The 13,091-nt window shown below is 48.1% G+C and overlaps 2 protein-coding genes across 5 annotated transcripts in view; one reads left to right on the plus strand and one right to left on the minus strand.

Annotated features, from left to right (window-relative positions):
• The window catches only part of LOC110298312 (zinc finger protein 2 homolog), a 36,423-nt gene that overhangs the window by 21,897 nt on the left and 1,435 nt on the right, over window positions 1-13,091 (minus strand). The gene's annotated exons all lie outside the window — the stretch shown is intronic.
• On the plus strand, window positions 3,526-6,406 carry LOC110298313 (5-hydroxyisourate hydrolase). Of its 4 annotated transcripts, XM_021167482.2 has the most exons (5): window positions 3,526-3,677; window positions 4,031-4,170; window positions 5,166-5,301; window positions 5,456-5,521; window positions 6,121-6,204. In XM_021167482.2, exons 1-4 carry the CDS (start codon window positions 3,618-3,620, stop codon window positions 5,495-5,497), a joined length of 378 nt encoding a protein of 125 aa, XP_021023141.1. In that variant the 5' UTR covers window positions 3,526-3,617; the 3' UTR covers window positions 5,498-5,521; window positions 6,121-6,204. The 4 variants fall into 4 exon arrangements, with proteins under 4 accessions (XP_021023141.1, XP_021023142.1, XP_021023139.1 ...); XM_021167483.2 differs by lacking the exons at window positions 5,456-5,521; window positions 6,121-6,204 and adding an exon at window positions 6,018-6,114 and having other exon boundaries at window positions 3,527-3,677; XM_021167480.2 differs by lacking the exon at window positions 5,456-5,521 and having other exon boundaries at window positions 3,532-3,677; window positions 6,121-6,406.

Genomic DNA, 13,091 nt, shown 5'->3' on the forward strand with positions numbered 1-13,091 from the left:
AGTGGGGGGGAGGGTATGGGGGACTTTTGGGATAGCATTGGAAATGTAAATGAGGAAAATACCTAATAAAAAATATTTAAAAAGGGAAAAAAGGGAGAGACGGCTGATTGGTTTTTATATAAAAGTTGAGATTTGTGATTCTTTTAAGATTTTTATAAGATTACTTTTTAAGATGAGTAATAAAATAATCGACCCTTTCTTTGTCACTGCAAATTGCAGCCTGCCAGTAAGAGAAACTGAGAAAATTACCTTGCTTGCTTATATTTTGTTAATCTATACCAAATTGCTTAGTTACAAATGTACGTGAGTTCTTGAGAATAATTTGGATTTTTTTTATCCATAAGTAAAGCATTTGATCATGTGAGGGTATTGGGGAACATGGTTTTTTTTTTCTTATGTATATGCATTGTAATCATTCACTTAAAGAAAAATAGAATGTAACCACATTGTGATTTTTGTGCTGCCTGAAAGATTCTGCTGGGCTATATAAACTGCGGGAGAAAAAATAAAATTGTTGGTGCTTCACTGCACCCATCAAATGTGTATGTGTGTATGTATGTATGTATGTATGCATGTATGTATGTATATGTGTAAAATGGTAAAAGCTTTGCTCCGCCCACCAAATGTATGTAGTGTATAGATGTAAAGTTGTTGGCATCTGTTGGACCTTGCTTCATCCACAAAGTGTGTGCATGCATGTGTGTGTGATTTTTCCCTCACCCTTTTCCCTGGTCCCTGGGGGTTTACTGCTGGCCCCAGGGAGTTTACCTATCAAATTTTCTGATGGCCCCAGAGAGCATTTCAATGGCCCCAGAGAATCAAGCATGGTTCCCTCAGAGAAAAGTCTGCTGAGTGATCAGTTGCCAACTTTACACCCTGCTCAGTTTACTCTGTCATGTCTAAGGTGATTGGTCCTTCTAGGGAATATTCTAAGGATGGCCTCTCAGCTTCTTCTCTAGGCAGCAGGGGTCGGAGAGATGGATGACAGCTCTGGGGAGTCAGTTCTTTTCTGCCACCTTGCAGGATTCTGGGATCAAACTCCAGTCATCAGGCCTGCCAGCAACAGCCTCTGCCTGTTGAGTTATCTCAGAAGCCCACCTTTGTTTTTTATAGATCACATGATACCTTGAGAATGTGTGTGTGAGAGAGAGAGAGAGAAAGAGAGAGAGAGAGAAAGAGAGAGAGAGTATATATATATATATATCCCTAACACAGAGGAGTTAGGGTAAAGTCACAGGTTCAGACAGCCTTGCCCTCCCACCCAACTGCACCAAAAACAAAGACTAGGCAGAGGGTCTTGAGGAATCGGAGAGCTTTGCTTGGAATCCCAACCATACTGGGAGTGCTTACTGGCAGTACCCATGAGAAAACTGAAGCAAGGTCACATGACCCATCAGCCGTCAAGACCGGGAATCTTTCCTGCCCTCTTCAGTGTGGCCTTGTCAAATGTTAGCAGGGAGGCTAACCTGGGCTGACTAATGCCTTGATTTTTTTTTCAAAACTTAACACCACATGTTGTATGGCCAGGGCGGGGGGGGGGGGGGTGGGGGAGGGGGGGAGTGCCACTTGAAGTCAAATGACAACTTTGTGGAGTCAGTTCTCAACTTCTACTGTTACAATTCCTGGGTTCCAGGATTTGCACTCTCCTCCTCGGTGCTTCCCCCTACCCATTAATTAATTAATTAATTAATTAATTAATTAATTAATTAATTAATTTACTTTACATCCCAATCACAGCTTCTGCTCCCTCCTCTCCTCCCAGTCTCTCCTCCTCTTCTCCTCAGTGAAGGGGAGGCCTCCTGTGGATAGCAACGGCACCTTGGCCTATCAAGTTGTAGTAGGAGTAGGTGCATCTTCTCCTATTGAGGATGGACAAGGTATCTCAGTTAGAGGAAAGAGTTCCAAAGGAAGGCAGCAGAGTCAGAGACGGCCCCTACTCCAGCTGTTGAGACACCAGCATGCACAGGAAGCTCCACATGAGTTGCATGTGTGTAGGAGGCCTAGGTCCTTCCCATGCTTGCTCTTTGGGTGGCAGTCCAGTCCCTGTGAGCCCCTATGGCCCAGGTTAGTTGATTCTGTAGGTTTTCTTGTGTTGTCCTTGACTTCTCTGGCTCCTTCAGTCCCTCCTCCCCTTCTTCCACAAGATTCCCCAAGCTCCACCTAATGTTTGCCTGTGGATCTCTGCATGTTTGCATCTGCTGCTGGGTGAAGTCTCTCACAGGACTGTTATGCTAGCTTGGTTCCTGTCTACAAGTACAGCAGAATGTCACTAACAGTGTCAGGGGTAGGCTCTCTCTCATGGGATGGGTCTCACGGTGGGCGATTCATTGGTTGGCCGTTCCCTCAATTTCTGCTCCATCTTTATCCCTGCACATCTTGTAGGCAGGACAAATTTTGGGTTGAAAGTTTTGTGGGTGGGTTGGTGTCGCCATCCCTCCATTGGAAGTCTTGCCTGGTTATGGGAAGTAGCCATCTCAGGTTTGACATCCCCTGTTGCTAGGAGTCCTAGCTAGGGTCACCCTCATAGATTCCTGGGAGTTTCCCTTGTCCCTATTTGAATGTGTCTGGGAAAGCCGCCTTCTGCCAAATGAGCCCTTGGAAACCTACTCAGTTTTGGGACCTGAGAGGTGCTGACTTACAGGAAAAGCGTGGAGCCCAGGGGAGCATGCTGTGGCTCCGGAGAGGTGGCCCATCCCGGAGCTGCCCACCACCACCACCTTCTGCTCTTTCTCCCAGTTCTCTCTCCCTCAGCCCTCCTCACACTTCATCCCTCCTGTTCCCCTCCCCATCCCCATCCCACCTAGTTCCCTCACCCTATCCACCTCCCATGTCTATTGTATTCCCCTTTCTGAGTGAGATTCATCCATCCTCCCTTGGGCCCTCCTTGTTACCCAGTTTCTTTAGGTCTGTGGATTATAGTGTGGTTATCCTGTACTTTATGGCTAATATCCACTTGTAAGTGAGTACATACCATGTGTGTCTCTCTGTGTCTGGGTTACCTCACTCAGGATGATATTTTCTAGTTCCACCCATTTGCCTACAAATTTCATGATGTCATTGTTTTTAATAGCTGGTTAGTATTCCATTGTGTAAATGTACCACATTTTCTTTATCCATTCTTCTGTTGAGGGACTTCTAGGCTGTTTCCAGAAATGTTCTATGGCCTTAGTCACCAAGGAAATGCAAATCAAAATGACTCTGAGCATCCTCAGTGTTTTAACCACTGAATTATTTCCCCCTCCCTGACCCAGCCACTTAACCACTTTTCCACCAGTCTTTGCAGTAGGCCCCACTGCCCCCCTCCTCTCAGAACTGCCCCTCCCCCTCAGTATCCCTCCTTCCCCAGACTTGCCCTTCCACTCCTCCCCACAGCATGTTCCCAACCTGGTCCATTCTTTTCCTTTAAATCAACACCCCTCAGGCCCAAAAACCAAGCAGGCTGCCAGGGCTCATCTGGCAGAAGGAAAGGTGTCTTTCCCAGAAGTGTTCAGATAGGTGGCCCCAGGAGTTGGGGCGGGGCCTTGGGTGGAGCAGGTCCAGGCTGACTAGAGAGCTTGTTGAGGCTGGCAGGACGACTGCCTGTGGAAGTTGCACAGACCAGAGCTTCAGGGCAGGGCATGAGTTCCAGGACCGCCCCGCGGCTGATGACGCTCCAGAGACACTTAGGCTGGCCGCAGGTAAGGAGCTGTCTTGTACCATACTTAAGGAGACAGAGACCGAAGAGTGTGTGGGAGCTTGGGAACAAGGGTGTTGCTAGGAGTCAGAGGCACAGGAGAGCTGAGTTCTGGGACACTAAAGTCATGGACCAGCTAAAACTGAAGGTCTCATACAAGGGAGAGGGGTGGTGTCCAGGCAGGGGCAAAGGAGGGCACAGGTCAGCTTTGTTTAGCACTTGGCACCCAATTCTGCCGCTCAGCAGTTCAGCCTGTCTCGGGGCAGTGCGGCCCTTTGTTTGCTCTCCTCAGAACTGGATCGAAGACGCACTTGGGCCTCTACGTACTGGCTGATCACTCTCATTCTCTCTGCACAGGCTGGCAACATGGCTACCGAGAGCAGTCCCCTGACTACTCACGTTCTAGACACTGCCTCAGGGCTCCCTGCCCAAGGCCTCTGCCTCCGGCTGTCCCGCCTGGAGGCCCCCTGCCAGCAGTGGATGGAGCTGAGGACAAGGTAGGAGACAGTTTCTGGGCTGGGATCCATAAGTGCCAGCCCCCAGCAGCACAGTGACCTTCCCACCTGGGGAAGGAAGACCTTAGACCATGGTACTGAGGTGGAGCAGTAAGGCCAGGATAACACTGAGCAGGGCTGAGTCTGTGTGGCTGCTGGGGGCTGGAAGGCAGGACAGATCATTGCCCTATTGATCCCTGAACCTTGTTTTCCTCATCTGAGATAACAGGAATGGTGACAAAACAGCTTTTTCACCAGATGTGCATAGCTGGGACAATGTCATTGAAGGTCTGAGACAGCTTTGTTGGGTCCTTCTTGCCTGTCAGACTCAGTCCAATGAGCCTGCTGGGAGGGTAACCACTTGCCTGTCAGACTCAACCCAAAAACATGCTTCGAGGAGGGGAGCCAACTAGAGTGGCCTGGTCAAAAATAAAGACATCAATCGCTTTGTACCTGACTGACAGCGGAGCACTTATTTCTCCTCTCTATTCTTAATAGCTGTGAACTTGTAATTAATCTCCTTTATAGAGAGAGGCTGAGATAATAGGACTGAGGTAAAACCCAAGACTCCACTCCAGTCCAGTACTGGGCCTTTCAACCTCAGTGAGCCAGGCTCTGGCATGCCCCTGGTACATGCTTTGTTGGGGGCCTCTTTCAGGTTTAGCCAGCCAACGCTGGTGGGTCTGTGGCCTTGAAAGCAGGTTCTATTTAAGGGAGCCAGGCTCACACATCTCCTTCTGACTGGCCTGTGAGAACAGCGTGTGGCTTGCCCCCTCTTAGCTCAGTCCTTCACCAACCTGGAGAGGTTTTATCTTTTGCTTCTCTGCTTTATGATTTCCTAAATAGGCAGCATGGTGATATCCTTAGGAGCTGTCCCCCTGCCCCATCTGTGCTCCTTCTGTGAGACTGTGGGAGTCATCTGTAGATGCTGGCATAAGGATCAGAAAAGCTAGGGAGGGAGGTTTCTCAGCTCTTCTCTCCACTTCGTCTCTTCACAGCTACACAAACCTGGATGGTCGCTGTCCTGGGCTCCTGACACCAAGCCAGATAAAGCCAGGCACCTATAAGCTGTTCTTCGACACAGAGAGCTACTGGAAAGAGCGGGGTCAAGAGAGCTTTTACCCCTATGTAGAGGTGAGTGTCGGGGTGGGTGAAGCAGGTGGACCCTGATTCACTTTGACCACAGCCAGATCCTGCAGCCAGGCCTCCTCCAGACCAGGGACAGACTGGCCCCACCTCTCCCAGGGTGGTAGCAAGTGAGTAAACTCAACCTGTTTTGTCCTCTCAGAAGGTGTCCAGGGACCTGAGGCACTATGATACTTCAGGATGACACACTGAGCTGCCCCTGGATCAGGTGGGTGGGAGGGAAGAGGCCAGGCTGAGTGTGTCTCATCTTCCTTTGTAGACAGATTCTTATCGGAACCCAGACCCAGGAACACTGGGTGTGTTAGTAACTTCTGCAGCCCTGATGCAGCTTAAGGGAGAATTATTTATTTGGTCTCATTATCTCAGCCCATGATTTCTTGGCTCCACACACTCACTACGGCAGTGGGGGCATATAAAAGAGGAGAGCTGTCACCTCATGGGGGACAAGCAGAAGAAATGAACACAAGGGAAGACAATGTCCCCTAGGACTCTACTCAGGGACCTTCCTCCAAGTTTCAATACCTACTAATAGTGTATCACATGATGGATCCAGTTAATCCCAAAAGTTTAACCAGTTGATTCAACCAGAGCAGAGCCCTCAGTGTCAAATCACATCCCCCAAAGCCTACCAACTAACATCTCTTATAGGAGACACTATTCAAACGGTAACATCAGATCTTATATAAGCATCTCTCGCTTCTTAGCCGGCATGGCACCTGACCTCCTGATGTCTGGAAGACCCAGGGGCTATTGCAGGAAGGACTCACCATCTTCAGTGTCTTCAAGAACCTTCTCTGCTTCTCACAGGTGGTTTTCACTATTACAAAGGAGACCCAGAAGTTCCACGTACCTCTGCTGCTGAGCCCATGGTCCTACACCACCTACCGGGGGAGTTAAAGTGATGTGTTACCTGAAGAAAGCCATCTATCTGCCTGTTTCTTTCCCAGACTTAGCCACCCACACAAATCATGGGCTTTGTTCTCATCAAAGGACATGAAGTTGCTTCTTGCTGAAGATATTCTAGCTGCCCTGGAGTTTTATAATGGGAAGCTGTGACTTGGGTGTCAATAAAGAGAGTTTCAACACCTGCCAATCTGAACCTATCTTTGGGATAGGGACAATACGTCGGAGCTTTGCTTCTGCTCCAAGTGTCTTAGTTTCTTTTCCTGTTGCTGTGATAAAATACTCTTGACAGAAGCAGTCTGAGAAAGGGTTTTACTCTGGATTAGTTCAAGTCACAGTTCTTTGTGGGAGGGCAGACACAGGAAAGGAAGGCTGAAGGAGCTGGGCTCCCTCACATTGTGGCCACAGTCAAGAAGCAGAGAGCAATGCCAGGCAGTTGGTAGTGCATGTCTTTCATCCCAGTGCTTGGAAGACAAAGGCAGGCAGATCTCTGCATTCAAGCCTGATCTACACAGCTGGCCTACAATATTTCAGGACAGCCAGGGCTGTACTGAGAAACCCTGTCTCAAAAAGCCAAAGAGAAAAGAGAAAGAGATAAAGAGAGAGAGAAGATAAGGAAAGAGCAATGCACTGCTAGTACTCCATGGCTTTCTCTCTTATACAGTTCAGGATCCCCTGCCCAGGGAAGGCCCTCCCCAAAATTAATGTGCTTTCCCACATCTATGAACATAAGCTGGCATCCCACAGGCACGCCCAGAGGCTCTTCTCTCGGGTAATTGTAAATTCTGTCAAACTGACAACGCTAATCATCATACCAGGTAATCGAGGAGGCTTCTGATGAGAAGCCACTGAGGTCACAAGTGGGTGTGCAGAGGTGGGCATGGTACGGATAGGGAAACAGGCCACCCCTGAGGTCCTTCAAAGAGCAGGAAGTTCTCCACTGGCAGTGAGTCTTAGGTTTTACCTCAGTCCTATTATCTCAGCCTCTCTCTGTAAAGGAGATTAATTACAAGTTCACAGCTATTAAGAATAGAGAGGTTCTTGCTTCCCTCTTGCTTCTCTCTTGCTCTTCCTCTCCCCTTCCCCCAACCCTCTCTCCATGTGCTCGTGGCCATGGCCGGCCTTTATTTCTCTACTCTCTCTCTGCCCTCTTAACTCCCCTCCCCATGCCCTGAATAAACTCTACTCTATACTTTAAAAAAAAAAAAATAGAGAGAGGAGAAATAAGTGTTCAGCTGTCAGCCTGGCATAAGGCAGTTGGAGTCTTTATTTTCTACCAGGCCTCTCTAGTTGGCTCCCCTCTCAGCATGTCCATTGGGCTGAGTCTGACAGGAGAGTGGCTCCCCCCGCCCCCCAAGGAAGCTGGGCTACTGGCAAGGCCAGGAAGAACAGGCTGTTTCAGTTGTGTACCACAGGAAAGTATAGTCTGTAAGACTGGACCAGGATGGCTGGAGAGGAAATGGCTGGAGTCACTGGAACCATCTATAGTGGATTTGAAATCTATTGGAACAGACAGACTAGGGACGGAGGTAAAGTTTAAGGAGTTTAGAAATGGTTTTTCTATTTTGGATGCACAAGTTTTGTGGTTCTGATCGTTGGGAAGAGGAGTCCCAAAACCAGGGAAGACAGAATGATCCTACCCTCTGGAATAAGCAATAGACAGGAAAACTAGGGTGTCGGGTGGCAGGGATACTTCTCTGGGGTCTGTCTGGGAATTTGTTAGAGGAGCCAGGGAAATTGAGATTGGCTACATAAGGTTAATTGGGAAAAATCTGTTATCTGAAACCCGGGTATGGTTGTGTTGGGGAGAACCTAATTTGAGAGCTTTTGTTACATCAGAATCGTCTTTTCTGAGGTTCAAACGGGTTCTGAAACTGAGATGTTTTAGGAGCATAGGGTCTTAGCAGACGGTGAGAGTGAGGGGTCTGTAACAGGTTTGGGGGGGCTTGGTGTGGAGAGGTTGAGAGAATTTGACTTTGGTTCCCAAGAGGATTTGGCTGGTCATGGGGACAAGTGGGCTGTAATGGGGGTGGGACAGTGCCAAATGAGGATGGGGAGGAATGGCAGCTAACAGAGGGCTTTGAAGAGAGGCAAAATAAAGAAGGGTAAGGCCCTGCAGGGGTCAGTGAGAGTGAGGAGAGAGAGTTTGTTGAATGACCCTGACAAGAATTTATTTGGAAATAAGGTTCTGAAAGTACTTCAGCCTTCTCTGCTTCCTCCTGTGGCTCACACGCTTCCCAGGGAGTTCTCTGAAGAAAAGGCACCAAGTGTCCAGTCAGCAAAGGAGGAATTTCTTCTCCCTTGGACACACCCAATACACGGACAGTGGGGAGCACTTTCTCACACTTCCTTAGTAAATTTATGTTAAACCTGCTCAAAAAGTTAGCAAAACAGATTTTCAGTATTTTATATATAATGTGTCTTTTATGCCCGTTCTACAAAGTAGGGTTCAGGTTGCTGAGCTGGAACAACAGTGTTCAGACACCGAGGAAACCTCTACTAAAGCCTGAAAGCGTCAAATGCTGGTGAATCCAGCCCCACGGTGGTGGACAACAGCGCACACCTTTAATCCCAGCACACGGAGGCAGAGGCAGGCGGATCTCTATGAGTTCATGGGCAGCCTGGTCTACAGAGTGAGTTCCATGACAGCTAGGGCTACACAGAGAAACCCTGTCCCAAATGCCACCCCCCCCAAATAAATCAAACAACAAATAAATCAAACAATAACCTAAACACCTGAGTGATCCATAGCACAGAAACTATGCCAGAAAGAAGTTTGAGCATCTTCTCGTGAGACTCCGTAGCTCAACATACCAAGAACGTGGCTACTGAGACCACACCACCTACTCACAGAACCCTAGCCAACCTTTCCTCTGCAATTGTAATGCCATTCTTGATATCAGCCTCTATCATGTATGTTACTTGAATATAATGTTGACTTGGAGTAAATTTACCTTCAGTTTCGTTACCACTGAAATGAGTAGCCCTGCGGTGTAGGATCCCATGCAGAATTCCATTCCCAAAAGGTGTGATTTGAAGCTTAGCCTTGTGCTATTTTCTTTTGGCACAGCCACTGTGGAGGGAATCTTGAGCTCTAAGTCAGTGGACTCTCTGTCTCCTTCATTTTAACAGTACTCTGTTATAAATGTGGCACCAGCTGGTCAGAATGGGGTGCCTGTGAGTGTACCCAAAATGTGACTGCCACAGAAAGCTATGCCTTGCGTTAGAGACAAGCTGTTATGATCGTATGAACGGTAGCCATAAACAACTGCCAGTGCAGTTTTAGGTGTGCTGGTTACCGGAAAGGTTCTTTCAAGACTTGTTACATGAGCTTTTCCTACACCTACGCACCCCACATGGGGTGCCAATGTCAGACCACAGTGCAGTTCCACACAAGTTCAACTTGGCAATCCAGGGAATTTACTGGGCCTACATAACAGGACATGGGTGAGGAGTTACAAGAATATGGGTGACTCAAACATCTGTTTGACCAACAAGGCACTGCCCAGCATAGATCCTGACATCCCCAGAGCTGAATAGATGGGGTTTCCCATCAGGTTACTCTTCCATGAGCTATGTATTCTGCATAAGAATTGCACAAGAACACATGCAATTAGGACAGAGTTACAAACAGCTGGCAGGGAAGTACAGGAAGGAGCAGCTGGGATCTCTGGCAAGGGTTTGAGGACCCCACCCTTTCCCGTTTGTAACCTCCCCCCCCCCAGCCTGAAATCTGGCTGATCAGGCTTGACTGTTATCACCAGGAGATCATGGGGGGGGGGGTGGAGTCTGCCACCCTATCGTTCTGCCACTCCCACCGCTGCTACCTGCCGCCTAGCTGTTCCAGAGTATTCAAGTGGTCACCTGCAGCTGAACTCTGAAGATGATTTGGCGGGAATAGGCCCCTCCCCCCTTCTTCATAACCCCATGTTTCCGAATAGTAAAACTGAGCTTTGATCAAAATCTTGTCCTAGCTCCATTCTTTCTCTCTTCCATCTAGTTCCCTCTCTTTCAGCCCGAGTCTGCCGCTTCAGCCATACCCCATTCCTCGAAAGCCGCTGGATGGCCCACAACACCCGTCTATGAGGAAATGTCAACAGGACCAACCTTGGGGATCATTCATGAACAGTCATAGCTGCTTCCCGTGAAGGTGGTAATGGCCGTGGGCTCAAAAGACAGCCTTCTTACAAGACGACGACCTGTACAATGAGTATTTCTGTGAACAAAGCCAGTTTGGTCCCAACTTATTAACAGCAATGAGAAACGGACTTGGTCCATACCCTCAATATTTTAATGATGCTAAAATTTTCACAAGAGGCTGGGCATGGTGGTACACGCCTTTGATCTCAGCACTCAGGAGGTACAAGTAGGAGGATCTCTGAGAGTTTGAGACCAGTTCTGGGGCAGCCAGGACTTCATAGAGAGCCTTGTCTCCAAACAAACAAATTTCCACCAGAGTTTTCACTGCAACATGGTTTTCATTCAGGCAGATCAAATACATAAATGAATGTTGGAAAACTAATCAGAATTTGTGCAGATTGCTACAATGGATTCTATAATTTAACAAATATAGCATATTTACACATTTGCAAAAAATTATAATCTGATACATCACAGATCAATATGAAACACTTTGCCTTTACTTGCAATCAAAGACGATTCAAAGCTAGATGTAATGCATACACCTTTAGCCCTAGAACTTGGGAGACAGAGGCAGGCCTGGTCCATAATGTTAGTCCCAGGACAGCCAGAGCTGTTACACAAAGAACCCCTGCCTCAAAAAAAAAAAAAAAAAAAAAAAAAGAGTGAGCATAAAAACTTAGAACTGGGTCTGTGGTTCGGAGCACTTATTGCTCAATCATGAGGACCAGAATTTGGGTCTTATCCCCCACATCAAGTGGCTCATAACCAGCTGTAACTCCAACTCCAAGGGATCAACTACTTTCTTACTGTCTCTGTGGGCGTGAATGTGTGTGTGTGTGTGTGTGTGTGTGTGCGCGCGCGCGCACTTACAAATGCACGCACACAAATAAAAGCTAAAAACTAAACTTAGATCGCAAATCTATCTGCCTTGTTTCTGAGCCACTGGTGCTCAGGAGACAAACCCAACCCAAAGAGTGCCCAGATTCTCCCAGAACGAGCAAGGGTGGATGGCAGAGAGCTGATGGACACCTAGCCCAGGTTCTGCCTGAACATGAATGTATAGGAACAAAAACATAGGCTGATTACCGGGACTCACAGTGTTGCAGAACGCTGTGGCAAAGACCTTGACTTAGGAAGAGGTGATCAAATGTAGCCACGGAGGGATCTACACAACGATCCACGTGGCTGTAGATCTGTATAAAGACCGGTGCGAACAGGAAGGAGTAGATGCTTTATAAAGACGGGGTAATAGGTTAGGTGATTGGTGATTGCAGGGTGTTGGAGTTTGCCTGAGTTGTAGTGTTGTTGTTTCTGATGACTTCCATGTCTGTGAAATAAGGGCTGAGGTGTTGAGACTAAGAGGAGACAGAGTATGACTGAAGCCCCCACAGTGTGTGAGAACCTTTGCAGCAATCTTCTGAAGTTGTCAGCACCTAGGGCAAGGCTGTGGCCCTGTGAGGCTGGTTAGATAGTTTCCTGGTTGTATGAATTCAGCCTGTGTTGGGGCCTTTTCAGAACACATGTGTTCTAGTTAGCTTTCTATTGCTGTTCTAAAACACAATGACAAGAATGATGTAAGTCCCTTTGGTTTACATTTCTACATCACAGTCCATCACTGAGGCAAGTTGAGGCAAGAACTGAAGTAGAAGCCATGGAGAAATGCCTTGCTCCTCATGTCTTGCTCAGCCTGCTTTCTTATACCACCCAGGACAGTTGGCTAGGGGTGGTGCTGCCCATAGAGGGCTGAGACTTCTCCCATCAGTCAGTGATCAAGAGAATACCCCCACAGGCTTTCCCACAGACCAATCTGATAGAGGCAATTCTTCAACTGAGATACCCTCTTCTCGGATACGTCTAGGCTTATGTCAAGTTGACAAAGGCCAACCAGAACAAGGCAGTGTCAGAGGCGGATGGTGTAGACCAAGGAGTAACTGTGATGGTGTCTGGACATGATGTGGGACAGGAAGTGTGATCCCAGATGACTGCAGCGCTCAGGTACTCAAGGGTGGGAGACTAGATGGTCAGAGGGTGTATAAGATGGAATGAGAGGGACTACTGCTGAAAACATCGCCCATGACTAGAAGACAACCTTGAAGTGACATCAGAAGACCACAGAGGGGAGAGGACAAGGGACAAGTGCTCAGGGTGTGAGGTTGCTACAGTGAGACAGGAGGAGTAAACAGACGCACACAGCATGGAGCGTCCCAAACACCGATCCCAGGCTAACCTGCAGAGCAGTGTCGGCCAGCCTGTGCTGTTGAGCATCTAAGGAATGCAAGAGGAATACCTGCCAACTGGATCCCACAAAGGGAGGCCACATGGAACCCCAGTAGCGGACAATGTAAAGATACAGAAGCTGGGCCAGAGAGTCTTTAAAGGAGCAATCAGTTCTGTGACAGAATTTTGGGGGGGATGAAAGGGGGGGTGGTCTCAAAACAGGTGTCCAGGCCAAGCCCCTGGAGATGCTACTTGCAAGAGTCGGTTCTCTTTTTCCATCAGGTGAGCTCTGAAGATCAAACTCAAGTTGCCATGATTGGCCTCAAGCCCCCTTATTCACTAAGCCATCTATGTAGCCCCCAGAACCACAGGTTAAAGATGACCCAAGGTGAGCACCACTGCTCTAAGAGGCCGATCTGCTCTCCTACTGACTGTGGTGACAGACGCTGCACTGTACAATCGATCCTGCATTCATAGACTACTGACTGTGGTGACAGACGCTGCACTGTACAATC

This window comes from Mus caroli, chromosome 7 (assembly GCF_900094665.2).
Source record: "Mus caroli chromosome 7, CAROLI_EIJ_v1.1, whole genome shotgun sequence".
NCBI classification, from domain to species: Eukaryota; Metazoa; Chordata; class Mammalia; order Rodentia; family Muridae; genus Mus; species Mus caroli.

Bases quoted from the DNA above. Each gene is read 5' to 3' on its own strand.
- LOC110298313 (XM_021167480.2), top strand. From the start codon at position 3,618: ATGAGTTCCAGGACCGCCCCGCGGCTGATGACGCTCCAGAGACACTTA. The intron at 3,678-4,030 runs GTAAGGAGCTGT...CTCTCTGCACAG, and splicing joins GACACTTAGGCTGGCCGCAG to GCTGGCAACATGGCTACCGA. The intron at 4,171-5,165 runs GTAGGAGACAGT...GTCTCTTCACAG, and splicing joins TGGATGGAGCTGAGGACAAG to CTACACAAACCTGGATGGTC.